This window comes from Pecten maximus, chromosome 12 (assembly GCF_902652985.1).
Source record: "Pecten maximus chromosome 12, xPecMax1.1, whole genome shotgun sequence".
NCBI classification, from domain to species: domain Eukaryota; kingdom Metazoa; phylum Mollusca; class Bivalvia; order Pectinida; family Pectinidae; genus Pecten; species Pecten maximus.
The window spans coordinates 13,464,559-13,485,362 of record NC_047026.1 but is presented as its reverse complement, the minus strand read 5'-3'; the positions used below and the strand labels follow the sequence as shown (position 1 = coordinate 13,485,362).

The 20,804-nt window shown below is 36.1% G+C and overlaps 1 protein-coding gene across 2 annotated transcripts; it reads left to right on the top strand.

Annotated features, from left to right (window-relative positions):
• Positions 1-1,649: 1,649 nt before the first annotated feature.
• LOC117339592 lies at positions 1,650-20,154 on the top strand. Of its 2 annotated transcripts, XR_004535270.1 has the most exons (4): positions 1,650-1,913; positions 11,710-12,674; positions 13,836-15,525; positions 18,176-20,154. XR_004535270.1 is itself a non-coding variant. In XM_033901280.1 (3 exons), exons 2-3 carry the CDS (start codon positions 12,131-12,133, stop codon positions 14,144-14,146), a joined length of 855 nt encoding a protein of 284 aa, XP_033757171.1. In that variant the 5' UTR covers positions 1,650-1,913; positions 11,710-12,130; the 3' UTR covers positions 14,147-15,626. The 2 variants fall into 2 exon arrangements, 1 of the variants encoding a protein (XP_033757171.1); XM_033901280.1 differs by lacking the exon at positions 18,176-20,154 and having other exon boundaries at positions 13,836-15,626.
• Positions 20,155-20,804: the final 650 nt, after the last annotated feature.

Sequence of the window (20,804 nt, the reverse complement as noted above, 5' to 3'; positions counted from 1 at the left end):
GAAGATAAGAAAATGAAGGGAAGCAATTAATGGACATTATAACACATCTGAAAACAATTTAAAATGTCAGGATTATATTAGTGACATTTCAGTAAAGAGTTATTATTTTACTACCGAAACGATGTTTTGGTCTCATAATAATTATAAAATTGCAAAATATCAATAAATATACTGTAAATATCAACATCGCGTTAGGAGATCTTCAATGCAAATAAAGGAAAGTTTATTGAATGAAAATATAATAATTAGTATTACTATTTCCAGTTTGTAAGCAATTTATTTAAATATGAACAACAATTTTTTTTTTAAATTAAAAAAAAATAAAGAATTTGATTACCTACGAATTTTCATTAAAATGCAATCCCTTAATTTAAAACACCAGTCTGACATTGGTAACACAGGTAACAAAAGGTGAAAAACACAAGTAAATACAGGTAAGCTCCTCTGAAATAAACTATAAGCCTTCTAACAACATCATATTCCCTATGTTTAAATAAAAAGGGAGTAAATAAAGATATCGATTTAGCTGGTTTCAAAGGGCCATAAACTACGGAAAATAATTTATGAACCGCTTTGAGGGGACAATATTTTGAGATATGGCGGTAGATTTATCAGTTTACTAGAAAACATCGTATACTGATTTGGTCCTCGTCCCTAATATATATATATATACATTCATAAACTAAATGGACTGGTAATTGATTTATTTTATGCATAATAGTGTTGTAGTATGTGACAGATCTACAATGGTAATCAATACAGTTTCTTCATTACTTATAACTTCAGAACTCGATTACGTCAACCAGATAAGAGTCGTTTCAAACATGGATTAAGTAGAAATCGCAATATAGGACTGTTTAAAAGTATTTTGTTAAAAGACTATAAATATGCATTACATAATTCTGAATGAACGACGACTGGAGATTATAAGTCCTGCTATTTTTTAATATATTTACTGCATAAGGTTTAAAGCTATGGCCATAACGAAGAATTTTCCATTGTTTTGTTTCGTTGGAATGAAGAAGTAAGAACTTGTTCAGTTAAACTTTGGAATTTGATGTACGATAACTTGATGACTTGTACGGCAGGTTATTATGGAAAATCTACAAAAAGTCCGATGTGTTCCGTGTAAAGTCAAGGACCTACCTGATTACAATGCATCTATATCGATGTTAAAACACAGGTAATTTTTTTTTGAAATTTTAGTGACGTGTGTCACTTAACTGTATCAAACAAAGTATGATAGTCCTCTTACATTATGGACAACCAACTGAGAACGTATTAATTCAATAAATAATCAAACTACATGTACAGAAATAGTGATAAAAGCTTGACATCCGAAACTCATCTAAAAGGTGAAATAATATAAATACTAGTTGTAACGTGTAAAAAAACCTACTGTATTTTACGAATGGTCACTTGAATTATTAAATTATAATACTATCTTAGATAAAATAAATTGAAAGCAGACAGAGTCAGTTTTAGCACTTTACATTGTTATCTTAAACTGTCCTTGTGATAGCCTCTTTACCCTTCAATCCTTATATTTAGTTGTATATGTACTCTATATATATAAATACAAAATGAGAAAATCAATTTAGGCTGTTGTATATTTGTTTCAAAGTGAAAAAACTGATTAATGATTTACAGGTCTGGCACTATCCATACATAATTAAGGACTATACGAACCAGAAAAAGGAACCATGCGAAACAGTTCTGTTCTGTTGAACAAGCTAATGGATCCAATGTTAATGACTTGCGGCAGTACATGTACTTGTCACTATTAGTACTAGAAAGTTAAGGGTCCTTTGTCCATGTCAATGTGACGAGCTGCATTACGTATTTATAGTCACTTCGTGCACCATGAGAAGTCTTTAACGTGGCAAGGCGATGGAATAGTCGGGTCTTAACAGGTTGGTTACTACAGATATTTCTTTGTGTTGTTTTAAAACCTATAGCACGGTATCACACTTATCATTATCTTTTGGTAGCAATGTCATTGTACTTTGTTCTATTGATATATCCACACGTGTTCTAAATGTAAATAAGTCTGCATAACAATTGTATATTTTTATAACTTCATTTTTATTTTACTACAGCTTATTTCAGCATCATATATGGAGGTATGTGATTATAAGTAGTGTAGCCGAGCCCGATCTACCCGTGCATATAAACCCGCCTGTTCTATAACAATACACTGTATATATCATTGATCAACATTGCAGCTATGGAATTAAGATTAACGATAACAGCATACGGAACGTATAAATTATTTTTGTCAACTTTTATCATTAACGGCTCATAAGTATATACTTAGAAACCGCAATCTCAACAACATACTGTATATATAATAGGGAAGCCAATAGTTAGGTCATTTCACCAGCATACAGTGTATATACAATTTGTAAAAATAATTAGGGAATCGATAAAAAAAACAGGTATAACTTGAGATAAGTATTTAAAAACATTTTCAACGGCAAATATACCATTAGACAAGGGATTAACAAAATAATGTATATATAACAGGACATTTATTAATTTCAATTTGTACGAATATGTCTGTATCCCATTGCGTTCATGCCACCGTAAACGCAATATAAAAACACTGTGTTTCCACCGGCCACCACCGGCCACCACTGACCAGGGCCTGGCAAGTGTAAGGGATTAAGATCGTGTTTTAACTCGGGTGGTTTCACCGGCCACCACTGGCGAGTGTAAGGGATTAAGACTCACAGCTGGAGACGTGGTCATGGTCAGAGTTTTGCAATCTTCCACCTTTACCTGTTCTGATTATTTCACCATGTAATAATTCATTTACACGCTCCTACGGATTTTGAACGTTTTATACAGTATAGCCGTAGATTGGCTGACTGATCATGAATTCATACGTAATTTTCTTTGATTGGCCAAGACCTCGTGTCCTGCTATAACTCTCACGGACGTCAATTATCACAAGCATGCATGTAGTTCCAGTGAATATGGTAAAGACACAGGGACTTGAGAATTAGTAACAATCTACATGTATTTGGACCTCCCCTAGTGTGTATAGCACATTTTTAGCCCACCATCATCAGATGGTGGGCTGTTCAAATCGCCCTGCGTCCGTGGTCCGTCGTCCGTCCGTCCGTCCGTCCGTCCCTCCGTCCGTAAACAATTCTTGTTATCGCTATTTCTCTGAAAGTACTGAAGGGATCTTTATCAAATTTCATATGTAGGTTCCCCTTGGTGCCTAGTTATGCATATTGCATTTTGAGACCAATCGGAAAACAAAATGGCCGACAGGCAGCCATCTTGGATTTTGACAATTTAAGTTTGTTATCGCTATTTCTGAGAAAGTACTGAAGGGATCTTTTTCAAATTTCATATGTAGGTTCCCCTTGGTGCCTAGTTATGCATATTGCGATTTGAGACCAATCGGAAAACAACATGGCCGACAGGCAGCCATCTTGGATTTTGACAATTGAAGTTTGTTATCACTATTTCTGAGAAAGTACTGAATGGATCTTTCTGAAATTTCATATGTAGGTTTCCCTTGGTGCTTAGTTATGCATATTGCGTTTTGAGACCAATCCGAAAACAACATGGCCGACAGGCAGCCATCTTGGATTTTGACAATTGAAGTTTGTTATCGCTATTTCTGAGAAAGAACTGAATGGATCTTTCTGAAATTTCATAAGTAGGTTTCCCTTGATGCCTAGTTATGCATATTGCATTTTGAGACCAATCCGAAAACAACATGGCTGACAGGCAGCCATCTTGGATTTTGACAATTGAAGTTTGTTATCGCTATTTCTGAGAATGTACTGAATGGATCTTTCTCAAATTGCATATGTAAGTTTCCCTTGGTGCCTAGTTATGCATATTGTGTTTTGAGACCAATCTGAAAACAACATGGCCGACAGGCAGCCATCTTGGATTTTGACAATTGAAGTTTGTTATCACTATTTCTGAGAAAGTACTGAATGGATCGTTCTGAAATTTCATATGTAGGTTCCCCTTGGTGCCTAGTTATGCATATTGCATTTTGAGACCAATCGGAAAACAAAATGGCCGACAGGCAGCCATCTTGGATTTTGACAAATGAAGTTTGTTATCGCTATTTCTGAGAAAGTACTGAAGGGATCTTTCTCAAATTTCATATGAAAGTTCCCCTTGGTGCCTAGTTATGCATATTGCGTTTTGAGACCAATCCGAAAACAACATGGCCGACAGGCAGCCATCTTGGATTTTGACAATTTAAGTTTGTTATCGCTATTTCTGAGAAAGTACTGAAGGGATCTTTCTCAAATTTCATATGTAGGTTCCCCTTGGTGCCTAGTTATGCATATTGTGATTTGAGACCAATCGGAAAACAACATGGCCGACAGGCAGCCATCTTGGATTTTGACAATTAAAGTTTGTTATCACTATTTCTGAGAAAGAACTGAATGGATCTTTCTGAAATTTCATATGTAGGTTTCCCTTGGTGCCTAGTTATGCATATTGCGTTTTGAGACCAATCCGAAAACAACATGGCCGACAGGCAGCCATCTTGGATTTTGACAATTGAAGTTTGTTATCGCTATTTCTGAGAAAGAACTGAATGGATCTTTCTGAAATTTCATAAGTAGGTTTCCCTTGATGCCTAGTTATGCATATTGCATTTTGAGACCAATCCGAAAACAACATGGCTGACAGGCAGCCATCTTGGATTTTGACAATTGAAGTTTGTTATCACTATTTCTGAGAAAGTACTGAATGGATCGTTCTGAAATTTCATATGTCAGTTTCCCTTGGTGCCTAGTTATGCATATTGCGTTTTGAGACCAATCCGAAAACAACATGGCCGACAGGCAGCCATCTTGGATTTTGACAATTGAAGTTTGTTAGCGGCTATTTCTGAGAAAGTACTGAAGGGATCTTTCTCAAATTTCATATGGAGGTTCCTCTTGGTCCCTAGTTATGCATATTGCGTTTTGAGACCAATCAGATACCAACATGGCCGATCTTTCTGAAATTTTATATGTTGGTTTCCCTTGGTGCCTAGTTATGCATATTGCGTTTTGAGACCAATCCAAAAACAACATGGCCGACAGGCAGCCATCTTGGATTTTGACAATTGAAGTTTGTTATCGCTATTTCTGAGAATGTACTGAAGGGATCTTTCTCAAATTGCATATGTAAGTTTCCCTTGGTGCCTAGTTATGCATATTGCGATTTGAGACCAATCTGAAAACAACATGGCCGACAGGCAGCCATCTTGGATTTTGACAATTGAAGTTTGTTATCACTATTTCTGAGAAAGTACTGAATGGATCTTTCTGAAATTTCATATGTAGGTTTCCCTTGGTGCCTAGTTATGCATATTGCGTTTTGAGACCAATCCGAAAACAACATGGCCGACAGGCAGCCATCTTCGATTTTGACAATTGAAGATTGTTATCGCTATTTCTGAGAAAGTACTGAATGGATCTTTCTCAAATTTCATATCGAGGTTCCCCTTGGTGCCTCGTTATGCTAATTGCATTTTGAGATCAATTGGAAAACAATATGGCCAACAGACCGCCATCTTGGATTTTGACAATTGAAGTTTGTTATCTCTATTTCTCAAAGTACTGAATGGATCTTTCTCAAATTTCATATGTAGGTTCCCCTTGGTCCATTGTATTGCATTTTTGGACCAGTCTGTCCTGAAAACAACCTGGCAAACAAACAGCCATTATCGTTAAATCTCAAATTTCTTATATAGCTAGGATTCCCTTGTTTGAAAAGTACTGGAGGGATGTCTCAATTTGCACAGATTAGTAAAATGAAGGGAAAAGTAGAGAAAAGATCAATCTGACATGGAACCTATGAAGATCATTCAATGGTGGGCGCCAAGATCCCTCTGGGATCTCTTGTTATATATACGAACACCAGGGGTGTCATTTTACTGAATTTTAGTCTAGCCCCAAAAACGTCTCGAAATGTGCTATAAACACTAGTGGAGGTCCAAATACGTGTACAGACTGTAACTAATTATCAACTCCCTGTTAACAAAATTAAAAGAAACAACTCAATATTTTTTTTTATATATTTTACGTTTTCAATTAATTGATATATTCATTATGTTTGTCAAGCACAGCGGGTATTGACACAGATTTAGTAGTGACGTGAACAAATGTTCTATACGAACTGTACGCTTCAGTCATTTGTTTTTTTCGCAATATTCAGTTTAGTTTTTGACAAAATACTCACTTGGCATTAGATTGTTGTACAGAAATCATCGGATAACAGGAGAAAACGCTAAAATTGCGTGGGTCAGTGTTTTGAAAATGGCGCCGTCCATCGACGTTCTGGTAGCGTCACAAAGAAACAACGTCATGATTATGTTACCGATTCCCGCGCTTATTACTCCGCAGTCAGCGTTTACTAGAGGGTGACACCTGAAGGATGTCACAAATGGAATGAAGTGCAGTAAGGGGCGATAACTTTGTGTGAGCACGTTTTGTCAAAATCGATCAATATCTAAGTTTCGACCAATAACAAGACGTTAAGGCAACAAAACCCATAAAGTTGAATTTGCATTACCATTATACCCCAATTTATCAAATCGAATTGAAATCGAACAATATCTACATTTCGACCAATCAGAACCCAGGAATAGGCAGTCATTTTGTTTAATTGTGAAAGTGAGGCTACGAGAGGGACCGATGTCCTATGATATGTACCTAACATACAAAATTTCATCAAAATCAGACGATATCTGAATCGAGACCAATCAGAACCCAGGAATTTGCGGTCATTTTGTTTAAATATGAAAGTGAGGCTACGAGAGGGAACGGTGTCCCATGATTTACCTACATACCAAATTTCATCAAAATCAGACGATACCTGAATCAGGACAAATTTCCTAGAAATATAGGGATTTACTCAATCACATGTAAATCTTCATGATTTTATGGGAATTAGCTCACCCCAATTTCAATCTTGGAGGAAAAGTTGATTAAAATCAAAATTAAAATATTTCTGAAGTTTGCAAAAAATCTGGTTTTTACATCACGTGTAGAACTATTCAAGATATTTATATTTAAGTGTTACCACCCTACTATATTGTAGGAAAATCCGGAAAATCACAAAATATTACTCCTCAAGCCTTATAACTCCCCGTGTCCTGCCTCACAAACAAACATGGAAATGGTGTCAAAACAAAATTCTGCCACTAGATTAAATATTGCACTATAAATCTATGCTAAAATTTTCTCCATATCTGCAACAGCTAAGTCAGGAAAAAATATTAAGCAACAGTCCTGAAATTTCAATATGTACTACATTCGTGTACAACGACCCGGAAGTATAATTGTGGTCTGAGGCCACATGGTGCGATGAAACTCGCGATCCATCAAACGCTTGTAAACACCTGTTGCCGAGACCGCATTACATAAAACGTCAAAATGACTATGAATTTGGAACGAGGGGTTCCGAGTGACACACGCTTCGGATTAGACTACAGTAGTTCCACTCGTCATATTTAATTTCTCGACACGCTCAACGCCGGCCGTAATCAGATTTTTTGTTTCAACATAATTTATTTGTTCATACATTTGAATTGGGAATTTTCAAGTAGAAAATTGGGAAAAATCACACTTTTTGTTATTGGGAATGGGTCCGTTTAACGGACCCAAATAGATGGGTGATAAAGCCCTGCGCCCCCGGGGCGTTTATTAGAATAAATACGGTATTTAATTCCTTGATATTGTCAAATAATCTCTATAAAACCTTTTGTAGTCAATTAAAATAAATCTAAGTATAAATTGACTTAAGAAATATATTAAATATGGTACAAATTAGTTCAATGTCATTTTTCTAAGTTTGAATTTGTCAGATTTGGTTTCTCGCACCTTCTTTCCTTTGTCGTATGAAAACGAAAGGTTTAATAAAATATGTAACAGGAAATATGGTATTTGACGGAAAGATATTTCAAAATTTACTGACTTTTACCTGTGCACAGATGACATTTCCAAGGAGAATATTGCGTAAACTTATGATTATCAGATAAATTCTATTAATCTTTTAATTTGGTTATTTTCTAAAATACCTTTTGTATGAAGCTAAAATTATTTTAAAATCAAAATATCAAAACAAATTATGTTACATTGATAACATGATTTACAACCTGAAATTCCTGAATTTAACTTAATGTGACATATTAATTTAAGTTGTTTTAGTATAAATTTGTTATAACAGGTTTCTCCCAACCCATATAAATTGCAAATAAGTTAATAAATTTATAACTGACATTATTTTATTGTAATTTTGTTTGAACAGGTTTCTCGCACATTATTTTCTTTGGCACATGTATGTAAACAAATGTTAAAATATGTTGAAATAGTATTTTAGGTAAAGATATTTGAAAATTTACTAATTTCTACCTGCGTGGAGATAACATTTTGAAGAAAAACTATCTTTTATGTTAATTTAACTTAATTCCACAAAATAACATTATTTTAGTATAATTTTGTCAGAACATGGTTCTCATACATTGTTTTCTCTGGCACAAGTAAGCGAAAGGTTTAATATGTTGTATGGTATTTGTGGCAAAGAATTTGAAAATTTACATTACGTTGTTTATTCAAATAAAAAGATGAAATAATTTGACCCTGTCCAAGAGACATTATTCAAATAGAAAAGATGAAATAATTTGACCCTGTCCAGAGACATAATCTTAATCAAGGGCAGATTAGCAATCTCTATTTAAAATTATAAACATTTGAATTTATAATGGACTATTTCATTAAAAGCCTGAAAAATTATTGAACACATTGTTGATAAAAAAAATTATATGATGTAAAGAAAACAATGAATCTACATATGTAGTTTAAATTGGCCTTTCAAAATGTAAAATGTCACACAAGCTGTACTCATTCAATATTTCATGCTGAAACCTATTTCAACTCTGAAGATTTTTATTTTTAATCAATTCATGTGATGTAGTCAGGTGACAGAACCCATGGAACTGTCCAGCTCCCTGTACTGTAACTGTTAGGTTCAATTTAGATAGTTTTACAAAATTAATTGAAATATCAGTCCTGTAGAATCTATCAGTCGCCTGTTCTGCATCAACTTGTTATGATTCTATGTAACCGCTCACATCCGCTGTAATGTTCACCGATAATACAAGCGTACATTGTACGTACAGCAACATGGAAGACGAGCCGAGTTGGAGACTCTAGTAAGTCTATCTTAGTGTGTGATCGCTAAAAATCAAAATTTATTCCATCTCTCTTCCCTAAAGGTAATGCATATATCACAGGAGTTACAAAGCTGAATCTGAGTAACCTGGAATGTATTCGTTCACGAGAAAGTGTCCGAGAGCACACGGTTCTGTGTACATTTGTCACATCAATCTGGAGATTTCCGTTGTTATTTTTAGACGTAATACGATGAAAAAAATCCCTGACGAAGCTAGTCACAAACAAATACAGAGACTATCTAAATCTGAAAATTGGAGACAATGTACAGTAAATGTCAAATAAACGGGAACTATTCTTCGCGCATATTTACCGTCGTTTGTTTACATCAACGTCAACAAACAAGTTTACTTACCGTCAGCTAAAACCGCGAGGCTTCGGGAATTTGCTTGACATTCTGAACGCTGGGTTGATTTTTCGCATGCATGTTTGTGAAAAGCGACATACAATGATCGTGACAAAGCATCTATATCCTGGAGCATTGCCTCTGATGTTGAAAAATAACAATATATACTGGCAGTGACAGTAAAATACAACTGGACCCAGCTCATCGAGCAGTTCAATCAGTAGCGGCTAGCACAACAAACTTTCGTGACGAGTTCAGGTTGGGCGTTACGTCATCAAAACATGCGCTCGTCTGCTATCAAAATACCCCTGTCGAGTGGAAAAATACTGAGAAGGTCGAAAAAATAGGCCATATTCAAAACAATATTGTGACCGTTCTGATAAAGATATCGAAAAACTAAACAGACGATTTTCTTCAGGAAACATTTATCTACTTATATGTGCATTGTATATATTTCTGGATTTTTTTTTCGAATTTTGAGGGCGGTTTTAACAGAACCTCTTAGTCAAAATGACGATTTTGGCGTGTTTGACCCAAAATATCTCCATAACTAGATTTTTCCCAGATATACCGAATATGTCAGGACGTAGATCACACCGAGTTTTACAAGTGTGGAAAGTGTCATCAAGAAGTTACGGACAGTTTTCTTTGCCCTCAAATCGCTGATATATGCTGCTAAATAGGCAGAAGTAGCCGTGTATACATTACGTTCCGTAAGGAACGATAACTCCGTTATCGCCTCCTTACTGCACTTCATTCCATACAAAGCTGAAGAAGGGACAGATTTAAATATTTTTTTATAAATATAGCAATTCAGTATCTATACATCTGTGTGAGTATATGCAATCATTCATAAGACCCCTTACTCTAAAATTAAAGGGATATAACTCAGTCACTTAAATTCCTAATTAGACATGAAATACCAGATATCAAAAGGACGAAAACTAAAATATCATAACCAAATGTATAAACATCATTGGTTAAAATATTTCCCAACACAAGGTAGAAAGTTTAAACTGGATTTGTTCACGACATGTTGATGTTTAAAAAGTTTATTTGATAATATATCTTGCACAGCTCTTGTATTTAGAGTTGTTTTACAAAGTCTAACAAATGAGACAAAAGGTAGATTCTATAAAAGACAACTATATCAACACCATTCTTTTTTGCTTCTCTTTGTTAGTATTTTAACATGTAGAATATATGTTAAGTTACTAATATAACTATTAAGTAGCTTTATTTTCACAATACGTATATCATTGTTATAACTGCAGAGTAACGATAGGAGAGCTAGATTAATAGTTATAACTTATAAGTTGAGATATTTATATTACGATCGGTATTTCAAGTATCTAATTGCAGCTGTAATTTAACATGAGGGGACGTTATTTTACCAAGCAAATCAAGTAAAAATAAAGAGGCAAGGCCACAAAATTGATTTACCGAGTTTTTAAATAAAAGATTTTTATTAGTTACCATGACAATAAAATTGCAATAAATGTTTCGATACATAGTACAATTGCACTACTTTGTCGACAGTATCGTGTAAATTACAGTACAATGCATGAAATCTTGACCTACAGTATGACCTATGTAACCTTGACCTATAGCATGGCGTATGTAATATTGACCAATTGTATGACATATGCAACCTTGATTCAAAATAGATGTATGTAACACTGACCCCATTATGACGTATGCAGCCTTGACCTACACTATGATGTTTGTAATATTGATCCAAACTTTGACGTATACAGTCTTGATCTACAGCATGACGTATGTAATATTGCCCCACATTATGACGTATGCAATCTTGACCTACAGTATGAGGAATGTAACCTTGACCCACATTATGACGTATGTAGCATTGACCAACAATATGACGTATGTAACCTTGACCCACATTATGACGTATGTAACCTTGACCCACATTATGACGTATGTAATCTTGACCTACAGTATGACGTATGTAATCTTGACCCACAGTATAATATAATTACCCTTGACCTTCAGTATGACTATCAATTTTGATTAAGAATTATTATTTTGTTCTCTCGGTATTCTTTGTTGTTTCCATTCTGTTATAAATGTGTCTTCGTTGCATTTCAGTGTTATGTCGGCTAATAATCTTCATCAATAAAACTTTCTTTCCAGAAACACACAATACAGCGAGAGGTCAACCAGTGAGATTGTGACGTAATCCATACATAGATGCTATGAAATAAAGAGATCTCAACTGTAAAATTGAATTTGTGATAATGAAGCTGCTTGTTCGGGATAAGTACGTATGAACAAAGATGCCCAGGACTCTTTTATAACATTGGTAATCTTACGGTTATGTAAAGTGATATTGTTGAGTTAAGGAATAGTGACACCCACACTCAACCACGGAAACTTCACCAATTGCATGAAAATGAGACGTAAAAGCGATGTGTGGATGATTATATAAACATGCTTTACGCGACAGTGATAACTGAGTATTTGTTGTAAACTATATGATGCAATTTGAATGTTGCATTTGATCTGGACGTGCGGCATTTATATAAATCCCTGAATTGAACTACATCCAGCAGATATGGATATCGAAAGTCTGTTGAATGTTTGGCATATAGTTGTATTTTCTATCGCATTATGTGTCATAAATATTTCCGATGTCTGGGCATGGAATTCCTGCTGCAAAAATGGAACGCTGGTCGCTCTCATTCTGTTTTCTGGTTTCTGCTTATTAGTTTATTCCGTTGGTGTTCTTTTCGTAACAAAAGGAGCCATCGATGGCTGTGTCGACTTCTACCCAGCAATGCTCATCACTGTCAATGGAGCGCTTGCAGCTACCGTTTGGTATTTACTAGATAATAACATTGAAACCAAACCGTTATGGTGCAAAGTAGCAGCACTTTGCTACGTCATAATAACAGTGGCGTCGTTGATATATCTGAACTCTGACAGCGATGGAGTGGAACAGAAAATCCAGCTTGAAAGTGTGCTTATATCCTCTGCGTTTTGCCATTATGATTCAAAGAAAATAATATTACCCATTCTCCTAGAAACCGTCAGTCTGTATGTTCCAGTCTTTGGATTGTTTCGTTATATTTTCTGGAGACTGAAGAAGCTGAAACCGGGTAAATATATAATTAATAAGAATTGTATGTTGATATATATTCTAGGTAAAAAATCATGTATTGCATTTCATTACGATTTTTCTTAACTTCGTCATGAGAAGATATGACGAAGTTCAATTGTAATCACCTTTCCAATGACTTGTCCTTGTGCATTAGTCAACGTAAAGTCGTAAAATCAAAACCATATCAGTCATGTGTCCGCCATTACAGTACGGAATGATTCGCACCGAGTATAATGAGAAATCATTTGAAATTTTCAGAACTGTTAATCTTTCTGCAACAGGCTTCTTTGCCACCTCTTCATAACACAATGTTTATTGAGTCATCGGAACGGTTATTCCAACAGGGCCAGTTAGATCCCAACGTTATGGGAACAATGGGAGACATAGTCATAAAACATCATGTAGTCTCCATTGTATGAATGCTTAAATTATAAAATTAACGGCAACAATGCTGCATACACATGTACTGTAAGTAAACGAAAACAAGTTTCTCCATGTGCATAAAAGCCAGAGATGACTTGGTATGGCGCTCATTAAGGATCATTAATGAAACGAGACGAAAGAAATTAGTATGTTAACTGATATGTCAAAAGTAGGAGAAATGATATCATCATATCAAATAATTAGATTCTAACTAATCGTTTTAAATGTTCTACAAGCATCAAAGCCTGAAACAGGTTTATATATACATGTATATTTATATTAGTATTTAAAAAACGATATACACAACTTAGCGCAATCAACATCAGCGTTAACGCAGTAAAATTGTCTTTATTTAAAGAGTTAAGCTTCTTGACGGAGATGTTTTTACAACAGACGTGCTCTTACAAAGATGCTTACATAAGTGTAGATAGCTTTCTTGATATAACATCTCCTTAGCTGTGTCATCTACCATGGTTTCGTGCAGGATGTAGTCATCGAAGCTATGAGCATGTTAATCAGATTACACTTTGAGCAGGTGGATGACTATTTGCTATTGTACTCCCTGTACATCATCTAAAACTTTTGTTTGTTTATCTTAATTAACTTTAGATGAATACGGAAAGATCAAGTTGCTGTTAAGCATAAATATATACGAAATATACTGTACATAATATTAGTCTATATGTGGCAAGACGATATGTTAATTACTTTTGATTATTTTTGTTCTCATTTTCAGACATTCAAAAGTCAGACATCAAAGTTATATCCACGTGTGCTGACTTGGAAGGCGACAGGAAATATTGTGATGTGTGTGCCAAGATTAACACGGAAATCGTTGTGATGCTTCAAGCATACGGAATAATATTTCTATTGCTGAGACCTGCCCTTCACCTGTATAACTACGTCGTGGGCAGTCGGAGTACAGACGCCATCCCTATCATTATTCATATGGGCGGATGCTTGTTGCTTTCCGTTATAAATCTGCATCACCATGTCAACGGGAAAACCCCGAAGGAATCAAAGGAAATACCGATGCAAATTATTTAATATCTATGAAACTCCCTAGTAAAGGAGGTGTATTGATGTATTTGTTTCGAATTACTTGGGATTTATAATCTCATTCCCCAAATGCTGGGCTTTAAGCAGGAAAAGCATTTCTCGGCCAGTCGACAGATCGCAAAGCCTTCTTCACAGTGGCGAATGTTTATATCTTAATAGACTACAATGGGAAGTTATCTTAGGGATTTCAGAACTTTTTCACACACGATAAAAAGTGCAATATTTTACTCAAATGTTATGTTTTAATCTCTTATTCTAAATGGGTTTTTTTAGTCCGTCCATTTTGGCATACACAATCTCTAACATGTAACTATCATCATGTTTACAATTGAAACTTGTTTTGAAGGATTAATATTCGAAATCTCCTCTCAAAACTAAAAAAAACTGCGCTTCATTCAATGAACGTTTTCTTATGTAGAATCCAAAAAGGTAACATACGCATTACTTTTTTATGTTACTATGCCTTTTCCTTTCTACCATCACCTCATACGGCTCCGAGTTCGACGAAATACAGGGGTCGTCTCAAAAACCTTGCATCAAAAACACTCCTCAATTATACTCCAGTTGATTTTAAATTTGAGTCTTTCGATTTCTGAGCTGTTTATGTGAAGTCAGCAAGAACGTAATGTTTCCATAGTAAGCCCAGGCACAGACAGGTATATTGGAATGAATACTTGTAGCTATACCCGTCAGACGTTCATAATCTGAAAGTTTCTGGTTGAAGTAAATTTGACTACATGTGTATAAGAAATTATTCGTTTTATAAATACAATGTTGTTTGTCTTATATCTATTTGTAACTTATTATTATATGTATTCGCCTGAATGAGTGTGTGCAATTATTCGTATCGCAAGCTTGTGTAATGTAATACCTGAGGCGTGTTCAGTGAAGTGTATCTGGTCGGTTAGTTAGCTTAGTGTGTGCAGTAACCCGTAACGTGAGCGAGGCGTGCGTGTGTGTATTTGTTGTTCTCATGGGAATGAGATCATAACTGGTTATTCAGGTAGTGTGATCAGAATATAAGCGCGTGCATTATAGATACCCGTCTCTTCTAACCGCTGCTAAAACCGCTTGAAAAGGTACAGCATTTAACCATATTTTGTGACCAGATTGATGTCGGAGGAACTACTGCAGCTTGCCGTGTGCTAGGGTGTAGCTAGGATCATTGTGATTGTGGTCGCTTGATTGCAGCGTTGGGTGCAGGGCGTGGAATAAGCGCATGGATAATGAACGCAAAGTATATATATGACAGAAAGCGTCGCTACTCCGGCGCCAACGAATGCAGCAGTCCCGCTGACATCGAGCGAGCAGGTGAACTGCAAAGTACTAGAGGAGCTCTGTTGCACCGATTACATTCCCTGTGTATGGTACGCACTCTATTATTTATTACTTTCGCTTGTTATTATTGAACATGTTTTTTTACTGACACCGAATTGATCTCTTGTAAATTAAACATATTTACAAACTAGTTTTTCTCCAGTTGTTCATCGGGGAAAAACGCTACGACGCACCCCAGAAAGTATTTACAGCAGCGGTAGTAAGGTCACATGGTGTTAGCGCCAGTGATGCTGGCTTGGCGGGAAAGAAAGCAATGTGTCGCTATACAACGAACACCGAAGTCGGTACTAATTATATAAGACACTAAGAGCCTTCCGTTGCGAAGGGAGCTGACGATTACGGCAGCTTTCCTGTTGTTATACTTTACACTGTCCCATGGCCAAGCTCCCATATTGTATCACCACTTAGAAGCTCGCGATCCAGAAGAACCCTGCATTATCAGAAGACGACTAAGGATATAGCCGTTTAATGTCCAGTCTTATCCCCACGTTGGTCGTGTTTACAAAGGGCACATATCCAACCTGGAGTTAAAAAAGTAAATGATATTTTAGGACTGATATGAAGAGTATGCTTCAAGTGTATAAAGACATTTCAAATGAAAGATTTTGATTTTATAGAAAATATACCGTGGAGAGTCAGGAAGCTTGTACCGGGTCTAAAAACAACATATTCTGAGCCGTTACAATTAAAGTCACATACTCCCAAAGAAATGTTTACCCGTTAAATGCGGCCAATTATTTCTATACACCGATGTATCGAGGAATCCCCCGGTCAAGCGTCCAGGCCAGTGGTCATTATAATGGTAGGAGAGCGTGAATGAGCATCTTCGATTGCCATAAATACATGTGTGCAACTAGAACATTCGTGATCAACGTATATGAAATTCTAAAAAGCATATATGTATGGGGGTGAAATAACGGTATGACCTCACCTCAATGTGGGGAGGTGACCATGACCTAGATATGCAAGGAATGTATGACGCAATAGGGGAGGGAAAACACAGATATACATGGAATGTGTAGAGGGGAGTTGAGGAAAGACTAAGAAATGCATGGAATGTGTGAAGAGAAGTTGAGTGGAACCCAAGAAATACATGGAATATGTAACATAACGAGAAGGCCGTAAGATGCTACCTCCACTTTCTATTGGAAAAACAGTGGTACAAAAATGTTACAAACCGACCGTCCTTAAGATACATGGGTAAAATCTATTTGTATCGTAGATGTGGCATATTTTTTTCTTCCAGAACAACAGTTTTCAACAAATTTAAATCTAAGCAAGGAATGGGATCACTAGACTAATTCCTTCAGTCATGACTTGATTATGATTTGCTGTTGGTTTCATATTTCATTAAATATTTTATATAGATTCATTAAAATGGTTTGCATTCTTACTTCATGTCAAACACTCGGCTAGCTACTTTCTGATTTTGTGGATCAATTTTTACTTTCAATTGTAAAAAACAGGAGTTCAGTATACCGGGAATATTTAAATACACAATCAGTCCTCAACACTGAACACATAAATACAGTATACCGGGAATATCTAAATATACAATCGGACCTGAACACTGAACACAGTATGCAATCGGACCTGAACACTGAACACAGTATACAATCGGACCTGAACACTGAACACAGTATACAATCGGACCTGAACACTGAACACAGTATACAATCGGACCTGAACACTGAACACATAAATACAGTATACCGGGAATATTTAAATATACAATCGGACCTGAACACTGAACACAGTATACAATCGGACCTGAACACTGAACACATAAATACAGTATACCGGGAATATTTAAATATACAATCGGACCTGAACACTGAACACATAAATACAGTATACCGGGAATATATAAATATGAAATCGTACCTGAACACTGAACACAGTATACAATCGGACCTGAACACTGAACACAGTATACAATCGGACCTGAACACTGAACACAGCATACAATCGGACCTGAACACTGAACACAGTATACAATCGGACCTGAACACTGAACACATAAATACAGTATACCGGGAATATTTTAATATACAATCGGACCTGAACACTGAACACATAAATACAGTATACCGGGAATGTTTAAATATACAATCGGACCTGAACACTGAACACAGTATACAATCGGACCTGAACACTGAACACATAAATACAGTATACCGGGAATATTTAAATATACAATCGGACCTGAACACTGAACACATAAATACAGTATACCGGGAATATTTAAATACACAATCGGACCTGAACACTGAACACAGTATACAATCGGACCTGAACACTGAACACAGTATACAATCGGACCTGAACACTGAACACAGTATACAATCGGACCTGAACACTGAACACATGAGTACAGTATACCGGGAATATTTAAATATACAATCGGACCTGAACACTGAACACATGAGTACAGTAGACCGGGAATATTTAAAAATGAAATTGGACCTGAACACAGGAGTACAGTATATAGTGGGATTGAGGCCCTTAAACACCGTTGGCAAAAATGTATAGATACTGAAGGGGATTATGTATTCAAATCCTTCAATATGAGGCTCACAATTTATCAATCAGCCTCCGTAAAGAGATGGATGTACGTGTTCCAAAAGTAAGGAAATGTTGTTTATGTGTATTTACATTTCTATTGGGTACTTATTTCAGGATCAGATACATGTATTACCAGAGTTGACTGAAGACTACAAATTATCTACATCAGCCAGGTCCAACAGTCTCTAGACGTGTTAACCCTTGTCCTGGAAAGTCCTCGTGATGGTGGGTCGACATTGGCGATCAACTCACTGACCGTCAATGGATGGTTTCCAGTATTTCTAGTCTTGTGTCTCGGCAACTTCTGATAAGTCTGCGCACCGCCGTCTAGAGTGCCTTTCATACCACAACCGCACCCAAGACATTGTCTTTCCAGACTGAGCGTGATGGAATCCTCTACACGAAACAATTAAGCACGCCATCCCCCTTCCTCTGTGAAGCTCTCATTTTCATCTATTTTGATTAGTTATACTAGGTTTATTTGACAACAGTGGAAGGACTAGAAAGATATACCAGGAGCTACCTGCGGAGGGTTACTGTGAATGGAGCTTATCGTAGAGTAACCATTGGTTAGCGAAGATGCCTGCGGAGGTGGCTTGGAGTTCCGCTCAGTTTCGAAAGTATTGGACTCTGTACCAGTTTTTACGCAGTTTTTTTTAGTTTTGAGAGGAGATTTCGAATATTAATCCTTCAAAACAAGTTTCAATTGTAAACATGTTGATAGTAACACGTTAGAGATTGTGTATGCCAAACTGGACGGATTAAAAAAACATTTAGAATAAGAGATTAAAACATAACATTTGAGTAAAATATTGCACTTTTTATCGTGTGTGAAAAAGTTCTGAAATCCCTAAGATAACTTAACCATCATTAGTAGAGGAGTTCAGAGTAACAAAAGCCAGACTGGTGAGGACGCTGCTTGGTCATGTGTGGTGGTAGTCACGGTCAGGTCATCTATAAAACCTCGATTCGACTTTTGGTAGATTCCTGATTCTGTCAGATTCCCTCAGCCGTACTCGGCCTCTCTAATTAGCTGGCTTAGTGAAGTCTCCATCCCATTCTCTCGCCTTTGCAGGAATGTTTCTAAACAACTTGCTGTTTTAAAAAGACCGGGAATAATCTTACCAAGAAAGGGAAAATTGCAAATTTAAGTCTTTCATATTATCAAATTTTAATTATTGTCCGCTTACCTGGCACTTTTGTACTCTTACAAACACTAGGAAAATGGAGATAGTACAGGAGCGTGCTCTTCGTTTTATTGAAAATGACTATGTTTCCTCAGTTACTGATATTTAAAGAAGATTCAAACTTGATTTTTTATATGTGACGCGTATCAAATATATGGCCTCTGCGGTTTTTAAGATTTTAAATGGTATATCACCATCTATTTTACAAGGTCTTATTGAGAAGAAAGAAGTTTTTTAACAGTCTTAGACAGGATAATATGGTAAGGATTCCAAAGGTGAACACCTCCACTTATGGGAAGAGATCTTTTCGGTTTGCTGCCTCCCAGGTGTGGAACAGCTTGCCGAATCAGCTAAGATTAGTTGAGAATTACAAGTCTATTCGGAGGCTGCTCTACACCTGGGATACCGAGGTCTGTTCATGTGCCATGTACTCACGGTGCAGTGCGAGTCGTTCCCCCTTTGGCGTCCTTCGTCAACTTTCTTAATTAAATCACAGTGCAATATTTTTAGATAATATACTTTTATGTAATAAACTTTAAAATTTCAGCTTTAATTTTTTCTGACCGACAGATCTATAGTATCTTTTAAAACACACTAGAATATCTATATTAGTGTATATTATGTCAATTTTATTATGTGCTATGCTAGAATATATGTACATTACACTTTGATAGTGTTTTAATTTATTCTTTATCAACGCTTGTGAGAGTTAAAAGAGTCCATCATTCAACTATTATTTTTTAGTATAAATATGAAATTGTGATACAACTGTATATTCAAATTTGTTACAATTTATGCATGTACTGTGATCATGTTGATTTTACTTATGTTTGTCGTAAGAATAGCACCACAGTGCTAATGTTGTCTTGTATAATATGCGACTTTAAATAAAATTGCTTGACTCTTGATGTCTTTTGAGTCCTCCATTGCACCTAAACATCCATTTCCCTTCTTCCACACTTTCTTCGATTACTGCCCTAGTATCCTCAAAAGCCGTTAGGCACTTCGTATAAACGTTATAAGGAATTCTATTTAGGCTATGAGCCGACACAGTTCTTGCTTTATGAACAACATTTTGGTTCTCTTTCTACATTGGTTCCTGGGTGTCAATCTGAAACTCTCCTCTGCTTCTATCCGTGGACAGTTCCCTAGTGGAATGTCTGTATCTTCATATCCAAGTGTTTCCTTTATGTGTTGCTTAATATCTGCAGTTGAACTATTGAAATGGTCTGATCTCCCCTCACCCTACCCAGCAGTGTATTTATAGGATGGCATCTAAGCTTCTCCAGGCTTCATTATTGTTTTTCTTTGGCCATTATATACTCAACCTTCATGCTGACTGCGTTGAATGTGCTTACACACTGAGGTTGTTGTTTGTAATAATTACTGATCCGTGATGAAACGAAGCAGAGAGGTCCTAAAAACTATGATACTTAAATACTCATTTTTCGGGTCTTGTCTACAGGCAAAGTCCATAGTCGAAGACCTATAGCAAACTGGCCATAAAAACTAGTATTTTGTGACAACTAAACTATAACACGTAGAATGTTATACTA